General features: G+C 44.4%; 1 protein-coding gene across 4 annotated transcripts in view; it reads left to right on the forward strand.

Moving 5' to 3' along the window:
- LOC135564510 (putative ferric-chelate reductase 1) overlaps positions 1 to 21,572 on the forward strand; it is a 37,456-nt gene that overhangs the window by 8,333 nt on the left and 7,551 nt on the right. For 3 of the 4 annotated variants that reach the window (XM_065009666.1, XM_065009665.1, XM_065009663.1), the window contains exons 2-8: positions 12,392 to 12,590; positions 14,453 to 14,592; positions 14,815 to 14,903; positions 15,006 to 15,393; positions 17,696 to 17,776; positions 21,312 to 21,403; positions 21,501 to 21,559. In XM_065009666.1, coding sequence (XP_064865738.1) covers positions 12,392 to 12,590; positions 14,453 to 14,592; positions 14,815 to 14,903; positions 15,006 to 15,393; positions 17,696 to 17,776; positions 21,312 to 21,403; positions 21,501 to 21,559 — 1,048 coding nt within the window. The remainder of the gene's footprint in view (positions 1 to 12,391; positions 12,591 to 14,452; positions 14,593 to 14,814; positions 14,904 to 15,005; positions 15,394 to 17,695; positions 17,777 to 21,311; positions 21,404 to 21,500; positions 21,560 to 21,572) is intronic. The other variant, XM_065009664.1, reaches the window with a different exon arrangement.

The raw sequence follows: 21,572 nt of genomic DNA on the forward strand, positions 1-21,572 counted from the left end.
TAGGTATGGTGTTCTTTGGATGCAACTCAGCATTCTTTGTCCTCCAAACACGACAAGTTGAGTTTTTACCAAAAAGTTCTATTTTGGTTTCATCTGACCATATGACATTCTCCCAATCTTCTTCTGGATCATCCAAATGCTCTCTAGCAAACTTCAGACGGGCCTCTCATCTTTTTAAGTGGGAGAACTTGCACAATTGGTGGCTGACTAAATACTTTTTTGCCCCACTATATGTAAGAAATAGGAATTGGAATTAATCTACCAAATTTGGTGATTTGGATGATATCTATGAAGGTGCCCATGTTTACGAATTTGGGGTTGTACCTGGAAGGTTCCTTGATAATTTGTGTGAGATTGAGGCATCTAGCTTAATTGTAGGACAGCCAGGGTGTTAAGCATATGTGGGGGAACTAGTAGGCTACAGTTGTCAGTGTTCAGCAAGTTAACATTCAGCAATTTGAAATCCATTAACTCAGTTAAATGCAGAATTGTTATCAATCTGTTAACGTTACTCTCAAGATTACCACAATTTTCAGATTTGTGATAGCAAACACGCTAAGAAATTATAGCTAGCTAAGTTACTTACTGCAGAGTAGGGCTAGCCATGATCTGACTAATAACTAAGGCTGGTAGTTGATTTTAATGTACAGTTATGATAATGGAGATTTGTAATTAAGATTGAGTTTGGACTAACATGTGGATAATTGGATGCTTAGATGTAACCATAGACTGTCTTATTTTTGCATAGGGTCAATTAAACATGACAATAAAGGAAGAGATATCAGACTTATTTTTAAAGAAGCACAAACCGGCAGATCAGGTGCAAGCAGACCCAAGCCCTTGCATCACCACCGGACCCCAGAGCAGCTCCCTGCCTGAGGCTAGTCAGTCAGTGTAGTCAGACTTCACAAGGACCCAGTCTACCACCACCAGTTCAGAGCATCCACCAGGCAGTCAGTCACATGCCCAGTTCAGAATTGAAGTCTAGCTTCAGCTTGTAATAGAGTTTAGCAGTAGCTTTTTCGATTCCTTTCTCTGCATGTTGAACGAGTGGATTACTCAAATCGATGGCGCCAACTAAACATACTTTTTGGGATATAAAGAAGGATTTTTATCTAACAAAATTACCATACATGTTGCACCCTTTGGATTGCACATCAGAGGAAGATTTTCAAAAAGTGAATATTTAATCGCTATTTGAGATTTTATGAAGCCTGTGCTAGTTGAAATATTTTGATGTGGGGCGCCGTCCTCAAACAATCGCATGGCATGCTTTCGCTATAAAGCCTATTGTAAATCGGATAATGCAGTTAGAGGAACAAGACTTTAAGCTTTTAACCGATATAAGACACTTGTATGTCCCTTGTAAGCTCCATTCGAAGGCAGAGCATCATATCAATGCGATGTATGCTTGGAATCAGCATAAAAGGGCTATTATCAGCAACTCTTCAATGTTAGATGTCATAAATGAGGACTGGAAAAAGTGGAGGAAAACTGTATTTACATACAAACAATTGCAGATGTGCTCCCATTAACTGCCACTCAAAATATAGCGCAGAGGTAATCGAGAGTCTGACTTGCACAAGGGTAATTTTTTTGACAATCTTAGAAGAAATAGCAAAGCATGACCCTCTCATAGAGAAAAAGATTCATGCATGTGGCAATGCTAAGTACTCAAGCCACCAAATCCAGAACGGAATTCTTGAGAGCTGAGATAGTACAAAGTTAAATAATAAGAGTAGTAAAAGAAAGTTACGTTTTTAGTGTAATTGCAGATGAAACCAAAGAAAAATTGAAAAAAAAGCAAATGTCTTCAGTTGTGAGGTACTATTACAACGGGGCCATCCACGAAAGCTTTTCACTTTCAGTCAGCTGAAAGCTTATATGCAGCAGGTCTCACAAAAATGATAATTGATTGCCTTGAAAAACATGGTCTGGACTACAGAAATAATCTTGTGGGGCAAGGCTATGACGGTGCATCCGTCATGAGCGGAAAGCATTCAGGTGTGTCTGCACAGATTAAAAACAGTGCAAGATTTGCATTTTATGTGCACTGCAATGAACATTGTTTGAATTTGGTTCTTGTCGATGCTGTAAAATCAGTGCCCGAGGCAGTTAACTTTTTTGCTCTCCTGCAGAAGCTTTATAACTTTGTATCTGGCTCGTACTGTCAGAGTCGTGTGTATAGGTGACAGGGAAGTCAGGCACAGGAGAATCAAACTGAATGTAATTGTTAAGGGATTTTTTTATTAATAATGACTATGTATACATTTCAATTTATTTATTTATTTTATTTATTTCACCTTTATTTAACAAGGTTGGCAAGTTGAGAACAAGTTCTCATTTACAATTGCGACCTGGCCAAGATAAAACAAAGTAGTTCGACACATACCATGACACAGAGTTACACATGGAGTAAAACAAACATACAGTCAATAATACAGTAGAAACAAGTGTCATGCCCTGGCCTTAGTTATCTTTGTTTTCTTTATTATTTTGGTTCGGTCAGGGTGTGACATCGGGGATTTATGTGTTTTGGCTGGTCTAGGGGTTTTTGTATGTTTATGGGGCTGTCCCCTTTCTAGGTAGTTTGTATGTCTATGGTTGCCTAGATTGGTTCTCAATTAGAGGAAGCTGTCTATTGTTGTCTCTGATTTGGAAGCATATTTGGGCAGCCATATTATGTGGGTACTTTGTGGGTGGTTGTCTTCTGTCTTTGTGTCATTGCACCAGATAGGACTGTTTCGGTTTTGACATGTATGGTTTTGTATTTTGTAGTGTTCTCGTTTATCGTCTATATTAAAGATGTTGAACACTAACCACGCTGCATTTTGGTCCTCTCCTTCAACGGAAGAAAACCGTTACAGAACTATCCACCACAACAGGACCAAGCAGCGTGGGCAGGAGCAGGAGAGGCAGCAATGTCAGGATTTCTGGACATGGGAGCAGAATCTGGACTATACAAATTGGGAAGAGATGGAGGGAGAGTGCCGGAGCCCGCCTGGGATTCGCTGGAGCAGTGCGAGGAGGGTTACAGGAGAATGGAGTTGGAGAAACGAGCACGGCGGCTCGGTAGGAAGCCCGAGAGACAGCCCCAAGAATGTATTGGGGGGGGGGGGCAACACAGGGAGTATGGCGAAGCCAGGTAGGAGACCTGCACCAACTTCCTGTGCTTACCGGAGAGCGAGAGGGACCGGGCAGGCACCGTGTTATGCTGTGGAGTGCACGGTGCCTCCAGTGCGGGTGCATAGCCCAGTGCGGTACATTCCAGCTCCTCGTATCGGCCGGGCTAGAGTGGGCATCGAGCCAGGTAAGGTTGGGCAGGCTCGGTGCTCAAGAGCTCCAGTGCACCTGCATGGTCCGGTCTATCCGGTGCCACCTACACGTACCAGCCCTCCGGTGGCAGCCCCCCGCACCAGGCTTCCTGTGCGTGCCCAGAGCCCAGTACTTCCTGTTTCTCCTCCCCTCACTCGCCCTGAGGTGTGTGTCCTCGGCCCAGTACCACCAGTGCCGGCAACCCGTACCAGGCCTACAGTGCGCTTCGCCTGTCCAGAGCTGCTAGAGTCTCCCGCCTGTCCATAGCTGCCGGAGTCTCCCGCCTGTCCAGAGCTGCCGGAGTCTCCCGCCTGTCCAGAGCTGCCGGAGTCTCCCGCCTGTCCAGAGCTGCCGGAGTCTCCCGCCTGTCCAGAGCTGCCGGAGTCTCCCGCCTGTCCAGAGCTGCCGGAGTCTCCAGCCTGCAAGGAGACGCCGGAGCCGCCAGTCTGCAAGGAGACGCCGGAGCCGCCAGTCTGCAAGGAGACGCCGGATCCGCCAGTCTGCAAGGAGACGCCGGATCCGCCAGTCTGCAAGGAGACGCCAGAGCCGCCAGTCTGCAAGGAGACGCCGGAGCCGCCAGTCTGCAAGGAGACGCCGGAGCCGCCAGTCAGCCAGGAGACGCCAGAGCCGCCAGTCAGCCAGGATCCGCCAGTCAGCCAGGATCCGCCAGTCAGCCAGGATCCGCCAGTCAGCCAGGAGCCGCCAGTCAGCCAGGAGCAGCCAGGAGCAGCCAGTCAGCCAGGATCCGCCAGAGCTGCCAGTCAGCCAGGGTCCGTCAGCCAGGGTCCGCCAGAGCCGCCAGTCAGCCAGGGTCCGCCAGAGCCGCCAGTCAGCCAGGGTCCGCCAGAGCCGCCAGTCAGCCAGGGTCCGCCAGTCAGCCAGGATCCGCCAGAGCCGCCAGTCAGCCAGGATCCGCCAGAGCCGCCAGTCAGCCAGGATCCGCCAGAGCCGCCAGTCAGCCAGGATCCGCCAGAGCCGCCAGTCAGCCAGGATCCGCCAGAGCTGCCAGTCAGCCAGGATCCGCCAGAGCCGTCAGTCAGCCAGAAGCTGCCAGAGCCGTCAACCAGCCTAAGCTACCCCTCAGTGCTGAGCTACCCCAGCTACGCCAGAGCCGCGACCGTGGACAGACGCCCACCCAGACCCTCCCCTATGGATTTAGGTGTGCGGTCAGGAGTCCGCACCGTTGGGGGGGGTGGGGGGTTACTGTCACGCCCTGGCCTTAGTTATCTTTGTTTTCTTTATTATTTTGGTTAGGTCAGGGTGTGACATGGGTGATTTATGTTTTTACCTGGTCTAGGGGTTTTTGTATGTTTATGGGGCTGTTGCCTTTCTAGGTAGTTTGTATGTCTATGGTTGCCTAGATTGGTTCTCAATTAGAGGCAACTGTCTATCGTTGTCTCTGATTGGGAACCATATTTAGGCAGCCATATTCTGTGGGTACTTTGTGGGTGGTTGTCTTCTGTCTTTGTGCCATTGCACCAGTTAGGATTGTTTCGGTTTTCACATTTATTGTTTTGTATTTTGTAGTGTTCTCGTTTATCGTCTATATTAAAGATGTTGAACACTAACCACGCTGCATTTTAGTCCTCCTAAGGGAGGTAAAGGCAAAAAAATGCCATGGTGGCAAAGTAAATACAATATAGCAAGTAAAACACTGGAATGGTAGATTTGCAGTGGAAGAATGTGCAAAGTAGAAATAAAAATAATGGGGTGCAAAGGAGCAAAATAAATAAAAATAAATACAAAGAGGTAGTTGTTTGGGCTAAATTATAGGTGGGCTATGTACAGGTACAGTAATCTGTGAGCTGCTCTGACAGTTGGTGCTTAAAGCTAGTGAGGGAGATAAGTGTTTCCAGTTTCAGAGATTTTTGTAGTTTGTTCCAGTCATTGGCAGCAGGGAACTGGAAGGAGAGGCAGCCAAAGAAAGAATTGGTTTTGGGGGTGACTAGAGAGATATACCTGCTGGAGCGTGTGCTACAGGTTGATGATGCTATGGTGACCAGCGAGCTGAGATAAGGGGGGACTTTACCTAGCAGGGTCTTGTAGATGACATGGAGGCAGTGGGTTTGGCGATGAGTATGAAGCGAGGGCCAGCCAACGAGAGCGTACAGGTCGCAATGGTGGGTAATATATGGGGCTTTGGTGACAAAACGGATGGCACTGTGATAGACTGCATCCAATTTGTTGAGTAGGGTATTGGAGGCTATTTTATAAATGACATCGCCGAAGTCGAGGATTGGTAGGATGGTCAGTTTTACAAGGGGATGTTTGGCAGCATGAGTGAAGGATGCTTTTTTGCGAAATAGGAAGCCAATTCTAGAATTAACTTTGGATTGGAGATGTTTGTGGGTCTGGAAGGAGAGTTTACAGTCTAACCAGACACCTAGGTATTAGTAGTTGTCCACGTATTCTAAGTCAGAGCCGTCCAGAGTAGTGATGTTGGATAGGCGGGCAGGTGCAGGCAGTGATCGGTTGAAGAGCATGCATTTAGTTTTACTTCTATTTAAGAGCAATTGGAGGCCATGGAAGGAGAGTTGTATTTTTTTATTTTTTTATTTTACCTTTATTTTACTAGGCAAGTCAGTTAAGAACAAATTCTTATTTTCAATGACGGCCTAGGAACAGTGGGTTAACTGCCTGTTCAGGGGCAGAACGACAGATTTGTACCTTGGGGATTCGAACTTGCAACCTTTCGGTTACTAGTCCAACGCTCTAACCACTAGGCTACCCTGCCGCATTGAAGCTTGCCTGGAGGGTTGTTAACACAGTGTCCAAAGAAGGGCCAGAAGTATACAGAATGGTGTGGTCTGCGTAGAGGTGGATCAGAGACTCACCAGCAGCAAGAGCGACATCATTGATGTATACAGAGAAGAGAGTCGGTCCAAGAATTTAACCCTGTGGCACCCCCATAGACTGCCAGAGGTCCGGACAGCAGACCCTCCGATTTGACACACTGAACTCTTTCAGAGAAGTAGTTGGTGAACCATGCGAGGCAAACATTTGAGAAACCAAGGATGTTGAGTCTGCCGATGAGGATGTGGTGATTGACAGAGTCGAAAGCCTTGGCCAGATCAATGAATACGGCTGCACAGTAATGTTTCTTATCGATGGCGGTTAAGATATCGTTTAGGACCTTGAGCGTGGCTGAGGTGCACCCATGACCAGCTCTGAAACCAGATTGCATAGCAGAGAAGGTATGGTGAGATTCGAAATGGTCGGTAATATGTTTGTTGACTTGGCTTTCGAAGACCTTAGAAAGGCAGGGTAGGATAGATATAGGTCTGTAGCAGTTTGAGTCCCCCTGAAGAGGGGGATGGCCGCAGTTGCTTTCCAATCTTTGGGAATCTCAGACGACACGAGAGGTTGAACAGGCTAGTAATAGGGCTGGCAACAATTTCGGCAGATGATTTGAGAAAGAAAGGGTCCAGATTGTCTAGCCCGGCTGATTTGTAGGGGGTCCAGATTTTGCAGCTCTTTCAGAATATCAGCTGACTGGATTTGGGAGAAGGAGAAATAGGGAAGGCTTGGGCAAGTTGCTGTGGGAGGTGCAGTGCTGTGGACCGGGGTAGGGGTAGCCAGGTGGAAAGCATGGCCAGCCGTAGAAAACCACAAACCGTGGTTAGCTGAATACTAACGATTAGCCAGTAAAGAAGCTAACTAGCTTCTGGTTAGCTACAGGCTAGCTTCTGGCTAGCTTCTGGATTAACTTCTGGCTAGCTTCTGTCTAGCTTCTGTCTAGCTTCTGGCTAGCTTCTGGTTAGCTTCTATGGAGGATTACAGATTTGAGGTAAATTATACTTTCTTTTTTTAACTATAAATTGGTGAGGCGGGTTGCAGGAGAGTGTTTTGAAGATGAGTTTATGGGAAAAAAAAAATATATATAGAAAGGTATGTGAAGAAAGTTGTAAATATTTATATATACGGGACACGACAAGACGAGGACAAAAGACGTCTGACTGCTATGCCATCTTGGTGACAAAAAAAATCAATCAGGACTGACTAATCAGAATACTATTATGTTACTGTATAGATGTATGAATTTTATTTTAATCCTAGTACTGAATATAATGTGTGTAATTATAATCATGAATTAGAACAATGACTGTCTGTTCCTTGGTAGAAACGAATGAACTTATCGTCAGACTGGCTAGAATGCTTATCTACACAGGGAGTCCTTGCCCTGGTCATAAATGATCTAAACTGGTGGGGGTCGATGTAGGAAGGCTTGAGAACTATACTGCCATTGTACCGGAGTAGAGGAGGGACGGGACAGTTTGAAACCTAATGACGTCATTTTCAGTGTATAATCTGTTGTAAATTGTATTATGTTCAATAATCTCGAGAATAAACACTAGTGCTTGATTTTGAGACTGGTCTCCGCCCATTTTATGCAAATAAGTTTCTTACAAATCCTTAGAAATGGGCTGAGTGTATTAATTGAATTGGGTAATAAACATATAGGAATGTAATTCCTCAAACAGTATTGGAGTTATTTAATAACAATAAACTAAACATAACTCCAACACTAAATGTAACAAAACAAACTGGGTACGGGTACCCGTCGCGCACCAATACAAACAACACAACACTGAATAACAAACCATCTCTGATGAATACATGAGGGGAAACAGAGGGTTAAATACACAACAGGTAATGAATGGGATTGAAACCAGGTGTGTAGGAAGACAAGACAAAACCAATGGAAAATTAATCAATGATGGCTAGAAGACCGGCGACGCCGAGCACCGCCCGAACAAGGAGAGGCTTCGACTTCGGCAGAAGTTGTGAGACATACGTTCATCTCAAGTGTCTTGCAGTTCAGGAAGAGCTGTCCACAGAAGCCCAGGGAACTACAGAGACTTAGGGATGTAAGGTGGGAATGCAGATACATGGCATGCCGTAATCTGAGGGACAGGCTTCCAGCAGTTCTGAGAGTGCTACAGGATATCACACTTGAAAATAGTGGTGATACAGTGGGGCAAAAAAGTATTTAGTCAGCCACCAATTGTGCAAGTTCTCCCACTTAAAAAGATGAGATAGGCCTGTAATTTTCATCATAGGTACACTTCAACTATGACAGACAAAATTAGGAAAAAAATCCAGAAAATCACATTGTAGGATTTTTAATGAATTTATTTGCAAATTATGGTGGAAAATAAACTTTTGTTATTGACCAAATACTTATCTCAATACTTTGTTATATACATTTTGTTGGCAAAGACAGAGGTCAAACGTTTTCTGTAAGTCTTCGCAAGGTTTTCACACACTGTTGCTGGTATTTTGGCCCATTCTTCCATGCAGATCTCCTCTAGAGCAGTGATCTTTTGCGACTGTTGCTGGGCAACACGGACTATCAAATCCCTCCAAAGATTTTCTATGGGGTTGAGATCTGGAGACTGGCTAGGCCACTCCAGGACCTTGAAATGCTTCTTACGAAGCCACTCCTTCGTTGCCCGGGCGGTGTGTTTGGGATCATTGTCATGCTGAAAGACCCAGCCACGTTTCATCTTCAATGCCCTTGCTGATGGAAGGAGGTTTTCACTCAAAATCTCACGATACATGGCCCCATTCATTCTTTCCTTTACACGGATCAGTCGTCCTGGTCCCTTTGCAGAAAAACAGCCCCAAAGCACGATGTTTCCACCCCCGTGCGTCACAGTAGGTATGGTGTTCTTTGGATGCAACTCAGCATTCTTTGTCCTCCAAACACGACGAGTTGAGTTTTTACCAAAAAGTTCTATTTTGGTTTCATCTGACCATATGACATTCTCCCAATCTTCTTCTGGATCATCCAAATGCTCTCTAGCAAACTTCAGACGGGCCTGGACATGTACTGGCTTAAGCAGGGGGACACGTCTGGCACTGCAGGATTTGAGTCCCTGGCGGCGTAGTGTGTTACTGATGGTAGGCTTTGTTACTTTGGTCCCAGCTCTCTGCAGGTCATTCACTAGGTCCCCCCGTGTGGTTCTGGGATTTTTGCTCACCGTTCTTGTGATCATTTTGACCCCACGGGGTGAGATCTTGCGTGGAGCCCCAGATCCAGGGAGATTATCAGTGGTCTTGTATGTCTTCCATTTCCTAATAATTGCTCCTACAGTTGATTTCTTCAAACCAAGCTACCTACCTATTGCAGATTCAGTCTTCCCAGCCTGGTGCAGGTCTACAATTTTGTTTCTGGTGTCCTTTGACAGCTCTTTGGTCTTGGCCATAGTGGAGTTTGGAGTGTGACTGTTTGAAGTTGTGGACAGGTGTCCTTTATACTGATAACAAGTTCAAACAGGTGCCATTAATACAGGTAACGAGTGGAGGACAGAGGAGCCTCTTAAAGAAGTTGTTACAGGTCTGTGAGAGCCAGAAATCTTGCTTGTTTGTAGGTGACCAAATACTTATTTTCCACCATAATTTGCAAATAAATTAATTTAAAAAAATGTTTTTCTCATTTTGTCTGTCATAGTTGAAGTGTACCTATGATGAAAATTACAGGCCTCTCTCATCTTTTTAAGTGGGAGAACTTGCACAATAGGTGGCTGACTAAATACCTTTTTGCCCCACTGTAGATCAGTGGAAGCAAGGGGCCTTCTTTCTCAGATAGGTTTACATTCCATAGGGCTTTTGGTTACCTTTTGGAAAGTGCTTGGTGATGCCAAATGTCTTTCTGACATGCTCCAATCAATCTCTCTTGACCTCACAAGGGCTGTGGATCTAGTAGGTGCCCTTACAGACACATTACAGGACTACAGAAGTGAGGGTTACTTTGGAGAACTATGGAAAGAGCTTGAAGAGATTTCAGAGCACTGTAAAATAAGTGTACAAACAGTGCGTAAAAGACAGCCTAAAACAAGCTTAAGATTTCACGACTCATTGATGATGAGTGTAACAGTATAACTATAGACCATCCCCTCGCCCATACCCAGGCGCCAACCAGGGACCCTCTGCACACATCAACAACAGTCACCCACTAAGCGTCGTTACCTATCGCTCCACAAATGCCGCAGCCCTTGCAGAGCAAGGGGAACCACTACTTCAAGGTCTCAGAGCAAGTGATGTCACCGATTGAAACGCTATTTAGCGCGCACCACCGCTAACTAAGCTAGCCTTTCACATCCGTTACATGAGCACTGTAGGACAGAAAAATAGTGACCAAAGTTATGGTGAGAGCTTCCAAAGAGCTATCTTTTATCAGGTGCTTGACAGTCTCACAGCTGAGCTGCAGAGGCGTTATTCAAAGAAGAATTGCGAGATAATGCAAGGGGTCCAGTCTCTCAACCCAAAGAGGACAACATTCTTGAATGAGGAGCCTCTGTTTGCCTTTGCTCAGACCTTTGAGTCAGATTTAAAGGACTTCAAACATGAGGTTCATCAAACCAAGTGGCTTCTTGATAGGAGAGAGAAAAGTGGAAGGGACAGACCGTCTACTGTCTTTGACTTTGTGTTTCTAGAACCTTCTAAAGAGGTCTCCCATGAGCTATTTCGACTTTGTAAGATTTCTGTTGTTACACCAGTCAGCAGTGCGTCTTGCGTGAGAAGATTCTCAGCTTTATAACTGATTAAAACCCACCTTAGGACAACAATGGTTGATGACAGGTTAAGTCACCTCGAATTATGTTGTATTTAAATCTACCTAGGATAAAAACCTGCACTCTGTACTAGCAAGAAACACTGACATTCTAAAATTATAAATCCAAAGGGTATCATGTCACACAGATTTAAATTGTGAAACTTTTCTTTGCTATTAGTTAACATAATATATATGAGCATAAATATGATACTGTAAGTTTGTAATATTGATGGATACCAAAATTATTTTTAATATCCATTTCTGCTTGATACCTGGGATGTCAAATTGTGTTTTGTAAAAAAAAAAAAAAAAAAGTAAATAAACTATGCAAATGCTATCTTATCTCCTTGGTGCTTGAGCTTTATTTTCAGAAAATAGACCCATATTATATATTCATGAAAACAGAGTGACCAAAATCTCTTGTGTTTTTGTGTGTGTTTTTGTGAGAGCGAAAGAAATTGAGCTGCAGTTCCGAGGTAGAGACACTGACTATTCATAGTATGTTAAATAATTACAGTAAAGTAACCCTTTTGGACTACATTATCTGCCACATTGAAGAACTCTGAGTTAAGTGATATCACTTATACCTCTAATCAGCAATCATAGGATTCATTCATGCTCCTTAGATGCCAGGTTAGGATTACACACTAATTTTCTGCCATGGTCTATGGAACCCCTGAAGTATCCTTGGCCACCCCTGGCCACCCCATGTATAAAACTCATGTTCCGCCACTGTTTACAAACCCTAATTTGACCATTTGGAACAGCGCATCATGCCATTTCAGCCTGGCGTATTTACAATCTGTGCAATCTCGAACAGCCCCCTGTCACCCACAGATTCACAGACTAGCAGCAAATACATTGGAACGAAGCAGAATCAGGGAATGAATGCCCACTCTCCATTGCTATTCAATGAAGATCCCGCCTTCATTCCGCTTTGATCAACCTTTTCTGCCTAGGCGTGTGAATCTGTGCCAGCAATAGGCTATTTATTTTAGACGAGCCAGGTCGTAATTCCCCCAAAATTAGAAGTGCCGGTACGGTGTTCCGGAAAGCTCTGGCCCAAATCAACCACTGGTGCCGTCTGTAAACTGTCATCTGTTTACCGCATAGGCTATTAACGCATGGAGTCTTTTCTAGACAGATGTTATGACCATAGATAGTGGGCATCTGGGACACCATACTTTAATTGACATTTTCCTCAATAGTACCACTGCATATGATTTTACAACCTCCTCAAAGTTAGTCTCAGGAAATCCCAGACCTAGGGCAGTATACTGGAACATTGTTAATGTGGGAGGCAACCCGTCTACAATAAAGTAATCAAACACTGATTGGATACAAATTATCCTCAAATTTCTACAGTAGAGCTGATTGTTGTCGCCTAGCCTACCTTAGTCAAGGTTTGGGGGTCAAATACACTCATGGTGGGTACTTTACTTTTATATAAAGATTACCACACTGTGGAAGTTAAGATATTTTAAGAAACAATGCTTTGACACACACCCTGCTTTTCAGATGTGCTCCGCCCAAATGGTCCTCATCATTTTGATTGGCATTGCCACCATTGAAACTGTGACTGGTTTTAGTGGTGGTGCTAGTAATACCATGTCCTGTGACACAATGTTGCCCGACCATGGTTCTCCCACACCTGAGAGTGGTCCGTTTAGTGTCCCTAAACATTTCTGTTCCAGTGCTGCAGGAGATGAGACTATAGGTAAAGATCAAAGCACCCTGAATGTGTGTGTGTTTGTGTGCATGTGCATGTGAATAAATGTGTGCACCTTGGAGTAAATTAATAAATGCATTTAAGAATATTGAAGGTAATATTCTGCATTTACACAGGTAGCCCAGTTCTCATATTTCTTTCACTTATTGGTCTTTTGACTAATCAGATCAGCTCTGAAAAAGATCTGACTCGTAAAGATCTAATGTGATTGGTCAAAATAATAAATAGTGGGAAAAAACAGAATTGGGCTGCCTGTGTAAACGCAGCCCTAATTGGGCCTTGTCAGACAAGCTTGATGAACCATGGGTTACATAATGTATTATATATGTGAAGCCTAATAGTGGATGGTACAGAACCCATTATACACTGAACAAAAAAATATAAAAACGCAACATGCAAGACTTTCAAAGATTTGACTGAGTTACTGTTCATATAAGGAAATCTATGGATTTCACATGACTGGGAATTACAAAAGAAAAGGTAGGGGCGTGGATCAGAAAAGCAGTCAGTATCTTATGTGACCACCATTTGCCTCATGCAGGATGACACATCTCCTTCACATAGAGTTGATCAGGCTGTTGATTGTGGCCTGTGGAATGTTGTCCCACTCCTCTTCAATGGATGTGCGATGTTACTGGATATTGATGGGAACTGGAAAGCGCTGTTGTACACATTGATCCACAGCATCCCAAACATGCTCAATGGGTGACATGTCTGGTGAGTATGCAGGTAGAACTGGGATATTTTCAACTTCCAGGAATTGTGTACAGAGCCTTGCGTCATGAGGCGATGGAGCAGGATGAATGGCACGACAATGGGACTCAGGATCTCGTCATGGTATCTCTGTGCATTAAATTTGCCATCAATAAATTGCAATTGTGTTCGTTGTCCGTAGCTCATGCCTGCCCATACCACAATCCCACCGCCACCATGGGGCACTCGGTTCAAAACGTTGACATCAGCAAACCGCTCGCCCACAAGACACCATACATGCTGTCTGCCATCTTCCCGGTACAGTTGAAACCGGGATTCATCCATGAAGAGCACACTTCTCCAGCGTGCCAGTGGTCATTGAAGGTGAGCATTTTCCCACTGAAGTCGGTTATGACGCCGAACTGCAGTCAGGTCAACACCCTGATGAGGACGACAAGCATGCAGATGAGCTTCCCTGAGACGGTTTCTGACAGTTTGTGCAGAAATTCCTTGGTTGTGCAAACCCACAGTTTCATCAGCTGTTCGGATGGCTGGTCTCAGACGATTCCACAGGTGAAGAAGCTGGATATGGAGGTCCTGGGCTGGCGTGGTTACACATGGTCTGTGGTTGTGAGGCAAGTTGGATGTAGTGCCAAATTCTCTAAAACGGCGTTGGAGGCGGCTTATGGTAATGAGATAAACATTACATTCTCTGGTGGACATTCCTGCAGTCAGCATGCCAATTGCACACTCCCTCAAAACTTGAGACATCTGTGGCATTGTGTTGTGTGACAAAATTGCACATTTTAAAGTGGCCTTTTATTGTCCCCAGTACAAGGTGCATCTGTATAATGATCATACTGTTTAATCAGCTTCTTGATATGCCACAACTGTCAGGTGGATGGATTATCTTGGCAAAAAAGAAATGCTCATTTAAAGGGCCATAAACAAATTTGTGCACATACTTTGAGAGAAATAAGCTTTAGGTGCATAAGGAAAATGTCTGGGATCTTTTATTTCAGTTCATGAAACATGGGACCAAAACTTTACACGTTGCATTTATATTTTTGTTCAGTATAGTTGGTACCTCCTACAATATATTACTATTTTTGTGTTTGAAAAGATTGAACCAGTCTGTTTCTATTAATGTGTTACAGTGTCACTCAATGCTGATCTTGCCACGAAGTTTAAAGGGTTTCTGTTGGAGGCTAGGGCATCACAGGATGGACCTGCCGTTGGCACCTTCACTCTGCTCACTCCCGCTCACAGCCTCCTTCTTGAGTGCAGTGGGAATCCAGTGAGTCTGCTCTAATAGAAGTGGTATCCCCCTCTTGTTGCTTAGTTACCCTCTTATTGCACTTTCTTTTACCCTCCTTATTCCTCATCTCACATGGTCAAACATCAGTCTCATGTCCAGACAATGATACTGGTAAAAAGGTGTCATCAAGCTAAGGTGCTTTGAAATTAACTGTATGACACCTTTGATGAGTCTATCCATGACTGTAAAATGTGTGTGTAGGCAGCTGCTGTTACCCAACCAAACAACCAAGCCAAGACATTCATCGAAGCCAAGTGGAGAGCACCATACAAAGGAGTTTTCTATTTCAGGTCATTATTCATGCATTAATGAATGAATTTACTGTAATATGCTGTTGTCGCACTAGAGTAAAAGGGACATTGTCTGAAAGCATGTTTATTGATATTTTTCAGAGTCACATTTATTAAAGACATGATGAAGTTCTGGATACCAGAGGCCATTAATATCACCACCTGTCCTACTACTTCTACTACTACTGTCACTCCTACTACTATCACTACTTCTACTACTACTGTCACTCCTACTACTATCACTACTTCTACTACTACTGTTACTCCTACTACTATCACTCCTCCTACTACTCCTGCTATCACTCCTCCTACTATTCCTGCTATCACTATTCCTGCTATCACTACTCCTACTATCCCTACTCCTACTATCCCTACTCCTACTCCTGCTCTGCACCCATCTGCACCCTCTACGTGTATGCTTATTAGCGCTCTCATTCGGCCTTCACTCTTGGTCATGAGTCTTCCAAAAGGCCAGACACTTTGGCATAAGGTAAGTCATAATATGGATTTCAATATTTTACTTCTAGTTCTTTCAGTGTCTTGTTTAGGAAAATCTCCATGACTTCGTACAGCTGGGGCCGTGTCCACAAAGCGTCCCAGAGTAGGAAATTGGTCGTGAGGAGAATATAGACATTTTACTCCTACAATGATTCTCCCACCTATTGGTTTCCTGTCCCAAAAGCCAGAATGGATAGAATGCAAGAATGTACAAATTTGCCATATTCTAATAATTATCATGTGCCAGTGTATAGCCACGGGCCGTGCCATGGGGAAACTTGCACTCCTGTAGATCTCAAATAATTTGATGGGGAAACTTGCATCCAGCCACCAGGGGGATGTAAGGGGGACTCAACTTACTGTTGAGAGTTAGAATAGTAGAATACACAAGGCGCAATGTCAAAATATGGATGTGCGTCAGCAGTTTTTCTCTTATGTCAGTCACAAGCTATATTTCCATTAACGTGTCCAGTGATTCCCACCTATCTGTCTCATGAAGAATTGACAATTATTTGCCATATTCTAATAATTATCTCGTGCCAGTGTATTGCCACGGTACACTGGAACTCCTGTAGATGTGAAATAATTTGATGGTGAAACTTGCATCCAGCCAACCAGAAAAGCAAGGCAAGTTAAGGCTGTTTCCATTACACATGTTGCAATGTTTTTGTTGTTGCAACATTGCTTTTGTCATATAAACCTGGGTCATTGGAAACCTGCCTACTGACAGTCACTCAATTGGCCCATGTCAGCTAACATTTTTTGATTGTTAAATTAGTCTAGCCAGCTATCTAAACTTGTAGTAATCGAAATATCAACCAGACTCAAAGGGCTCGTGCAGCTGGCCCAGAACAGAACGGCACGTTTTGCTCTTAATTGTAATCAGAGGGCTGATATAAATACTATGCATGCCAGTCTCTTTTGGCTAAGAGTTAAGGAGTTACTGACTGCATCCCTTCTTTTTTATAAGAAACATTGTGCTAAAAATCCCAAATTGTTTGCATAGTAACTTACACACAGCTCTGACACACACTTATGCCACCAGGGGTCTTTTCACATTTCCAAAACACAGAACAAATTCAAGAAAATGTACAGTATTATATAGAGCCCTTTTTGCATGGAATTTCCTACCATCTCATATTGCTCAATTAAACAGCAAACCTGGTTTCAAAAAACAGATCATGTAACAACTCACGCGGCACAACGCCTCTCCCCTATTTGACTAGATCGTTTGTGTGTATGCATTGATATGTAGGCTACGTGTGCCTTTAAAAAAATGTATGTAGTTCTGTCCTTGAGCTGTTCTCATCTATTGATGTTCTGTATTATGTAATTCTGTATTATGTTTCATGTTTTTGTGGACCCCAGGAAGAGTAGCTGCTGCTTTTGCAACAGCTAATGGGGATCCTAATAAAATACCAACTACCAAGTCATGGCACAATGTGTATAAATGCAGGAAATGTTTTGTCAAATGTTTTGCCTGTGAGGTGGGGGGGACCCACCAGCAAAACTTTGCTTACGGCCCCAAAAAGGCTAGGGCCGGCGTTGATATAATGGTAATATTATCAAAATTCCACTTTTAACATACAATCATACTGTATGATTTAGTGCAATATGTCGATCACATTATTCAAAACGGTTTAGATTAAGGTTATGCATGCCAACATATTAGGCAAAAATTAAGAGTTGGCAAAGTGATTTTGTCAGGCAAATTATATCAAAGGGATAACGCAAAAACATTGCCTTTAAATTTCAATCCCGCTGTAATTGTAACTTGTACGCTAATAATCAGGAAGCAAGTACAGGGAGTGAAATGAATAAATAAGAGAACATGGACCAAAACAAGAAACACGAGTAGCGTACAGACATGACACATATAAACAGAGGGGGGCGGGAGTAAACGTGACAGTAATACTGAACTTTGGCGATACGGATTGAATAGAGCTCGATATTTCCTTTGCAGTACCTCAAAATGTCATGATTACCATCTGTGAAACTTATGAGTTGACTGTCTGAGCAGTGTCTTAACATCACCCTAAAACCTACTATGAGCTGGCAGTTTTTTGTTGTTGTTCTGATAGGATTTTTAGGACCTTTTCTGAGACTCATTGTGGATACGAACCGGGATGTTTTGCTCTTTGGTCCGACTGCACTTAGTCATGGTGTAGATGATTCTGGTTTAAAGCAGTACCTCTACGATCTTTTGTCTGGAAATGTTTAGTGTCTATAGTGCCATACTGTCTATTCTATTAGTATAATGCTGGGTAATTATGAAAACAGTTATTTTGTTGCAGGGGTTCAAGATATTGTGTCCTCTCTCAATGGTTGCAGCCATCATTGCCTTTATTCTTTTGCTGCTATGGGAGTCAATACAAGTGAGTATCAATTATTTGTTATATTCTTTATTTAAGTAATAAGGCCCAAGGGTGTTTTGTATATTGGCAATTATACACTGGGTGGTTCGAGCCCTGAATGCTGATTGGCGGACAGCCGTGTTATATCAGACTGTATATCAGGGTATGACAAAACGTGTATTTTTACTGCTCTAATTACATTGGTAACGAGTTTATAATAGCAATAAGGCCACTCAGGGGTTTGTGGTATGTGGCCAATATATCACAGCTAAGGGTTGATTGATGAGGGAGCATGAGGGAGCACATTTTCTATGCCAGGTGAAATCACGCCTCATTAGCTCATTGTTATGGATGTATCCAAATAAATGTCACTACATTTACATTTACATTTAAGTCATTTAGCAGACGCTCTTATCCAGAGCGACTTACAAATTGGTGCGTTCACCTTATGACATCCAGTGGAACTGCCACTTTACAATAGTGCATCTAAATCTTTTAAGGGGGTGAGAAGGATTACTTTATCCTATCCTAGGTATTCCTTAAAGAGGTGGGGTTTCAGGTGTCTCCGGAAGGTGGTGATTGACTCCGCTGTCCTGGCGTCGTGAGGGAGTTTGTTCCACCATTGGGGGGCCAGAGCAGCGAACAGTTTTGACTGGGCTGAGCGGGAACTGTACTTCCTCAGTGGTAGGGAGGCGAGCAGGCCAGAGGTGGATGAACGCAGTGCCCTTGTTTGGGTGTAGGGCCTGATCAGAGCCTGGAGGTACTGAGGTGCCATTCCCCTCACAGCTCCGTAGGCAAGCACCATGGTCTTGTAGCGGATGCGAGCCTCAACTGGAAGCCAGTGGAGAGAGCGGAGGAGCGGGGTGACGTGAGAGAACTTGGGAAGGTTGAACACCAGACGGGCTGCGGCGTTCTGGATGAGCTGTAGGGGTTTAATGGCACAGGCAGGGAGCCCAGCCAACAGCGAGTTGCAGTAATCCAGACGGGAGATGACAAGTGCCTGGATTAGGACCTGTGCCGCTTCCTGTGTGAGGCAGGGTCGTACTCTGCGGATGTTGTAGAGCATGAACCTACAGGAACGGGCCACCGCCTTGATGTTATTTGAGAACGACAGGGTGTTGTCCAGGATCACGCCAAGGTTCTTAGCGCTCTGGGAGGAGGACACAATGGAGTTGTCAACCGTGATGGCGAGATCATGGAACGGGCAGTCCTTCCCCGGGAGGAAGAGCAGCTCCGTCTTGCCGAGGTTCAGCTTGAGGTGATGATCCGTCATCCACACTGATATGTCTGCCGGACATGCAGAGATGCGATTCGCAACCTGGTCGTCAGAAGGGGGAAAGGAGAAGATTAATTGTGTGTCGTCTGCATAGCAATGATAGGAGAGACCATGTGAGGTTATGACAGAGCCAAGTGACTTGGTGTATAGCGAGAATAGGAGAGGGCCTAGAACAGAGCCCTGGGGGACACCAGTGGTGAGAGCACGTGGTGAGGAGACGGATTCTCGCCACATCACCTGGTAGGAGCGACCTGTCAGGTAGGACGCAATCCAAGCGTGGGCCGCGCCGGAGATGCCCAACTCGGAGAGGGTGGAGAGGAGGATCTGATGGTTCACAGTATCGAAGGCAGCCGATAGGTCTAGAAGGATGAGAGCAGAGGAGAGAGAGTTAGCTTTAGCAGTGCGGAGCGCCTCCGTGATACAGAGAAGAGCAGTCTCAGTTGAATGACTAGTCTTTGACTGATTTGGATCAAGAAGGTCATTCTAGCGGGAGAGCTGGCCAAGGACGGCACGTTCAAGAGTTTGAGAGAAAAGAAAGAAGGGATACTGGTCTGTAGTTGTTGACATCGGAGGGAGATAGGTTTTTTCAGAAGGGGTGCAACTCTCGCTCTCTTGAAGACGGAAGGGACGTAGCCAGCGGTCAGGGATGAGTTGATGAGCGAGGTGAGGTAAGGGAGAAGGTCTCCGGAAATGGTCTGGAGAAGAGAGGAGGGGATAGGGTCAAGCGGGCAGGTTGTTGGGCGGCCGGCCGTCACAAGACGCGAGATTTCATCTGAGAGAGAGGGGAGAAAGAGGTCAGAGCACAGGGTAGGGCAGTGTGAGCAGAACCAGCGGTGTCGTTTGACTTAGCAAACGAGGATCGGATGTCGTCGACCTTCTTTTCAAAATGGTTGACGAAGTCATTGGCAGAGAGGGAGGAGGGGGAGGGGGAGGAGGATTCAGGAGGGAGGAGAAGGTGGCAAAGAGCTTCCTAGGGTTAGAGGCAGATGCTTGGAATTTAGAGTGGTAGAAAGTGGCTTTAGCAGCAGAGACAGAAGAGGAAAATGTAGAGAGGAGGGAGTGAAAGGATGCCAGGTCCGCAGGGAGGCGAGTTTTCCTCCATTTCCGCTCGGCTGCCCGGAGCCCTGTTCTGAAAACATCTTAAACAAATGCAAATACAGCTACGTTGCTGTTAATCTGGCTACACTTTTTTGAGGTGACTCTAAATTAGCCATAATTGGCTAGATAGAAAGCAAGGAAAAATAACATTGGAAGCCAGTATGGCAATGGAACATTAAGAACAAATGGTCACTGTGTATTGATACAGAACAAAAAGACTGAACGACGGGTCGCGTCTCTATCAACCGAACCAATAGAACGAACAACCAGCCGGCTTGGGTAGCAACCCTAGATTTGTGTCGGGACTATATCTTGTGGAAGGATGAAATAGTATGAATGAAATCATACAAATTAAGTTAATGAAAATATGTCAATCATTATTTGAATATGTTGGTAACTGGGTGGTTCGAGCCCTGAATGCTGATTGGCAGACAGCCGTGGTATACCACGGTACGCTGAAACATGTATTTTTACTGCTCCAATTACGTTGGTAACCAAATGCGTTGCGTCGTGCCTAAGAACATCCCTTAGCCATGCTATATTGGCCATATACCACACCCCTCCGTACCGTATTGCTTAAATATACCATGGGTATGACACAAACATCCAGTACTTGTTTACGGTTCTATTTATGTTGGTAACCGGTGTTTAGAGGATATATTGGCACAGTTTGCCTAACACCCATACCAATATATCCTCCAAACACCGGTTACCAACATAAATAGAACAGTTAACAAGTAGTGTAAATTTAGGTCATACCCATGGTATATTAAAGCAGTAAGGCACGAGGGGGTCTGATATATGGCCAATATACCATGGCTAAGGGCGGTTCTTTAACACGAGGCAATGCGGAGTGCATTGATATAGACCTTAGCCGTGGTATATTTGCCATATACCACAAAGTCCTTATTGCCATTATAAACTGGTAACAAACGTAATTAGTACAGTAAAAATAAATGTTTTGTCACACGGTCTCATGTACCATAGCTTTCAGCCAATCAGCATTCAGGGCTCGAACCACGCAGTTTATAATGTCATAAACACATGGTTGGAATGCAGGACCCAAACTACCCAGTTTATAATAGTGTAGAGACTTTATTCCTGCCAGAACACTGTACTGCTGTACAGGGTTGGGGTAAACTCCATGTTGAGATGAAATGTGTGTGTGCTTTTGTCTTATAGATAACTCTTGTGGCTGTTGTGGGTGTGGCAATGGTCCTGAGCTTGGGACAAACGATTGTTGTTTTTCTACCCTTTGGGCCCAGCCATGAACTGTGAGTTCCTCAGATCAAAGCCTGAAAATGTGTGTTGAAAATACCTGAATTGAACCTCACACTAGGAAAGATGTCATGTTATGTGTATTTTTTTCAGGAGGTCCATCTGTGATCTGGTTCTCAGAGTGATTTCCTTCACAACTGAGGTTTTTACCAGTAAGAAATTTCA

This window comes from Oncorhynchus nerka, linkage group LG25 (assembly GCF_034236695.1).
Source record: "Oncorhynchus nerka isolate Pitt River linkage group LG25, Oner_Uvic_2.0, whole genome shotgun sequence".
In the NCBI taxonomy this organism is placed as follows: Eukaryota; Metazoa; Chordata; class Actinopteri; order Salmoniformes; family Salmonidae; genus Oncorhynchus; species Oncorhynchus nerka.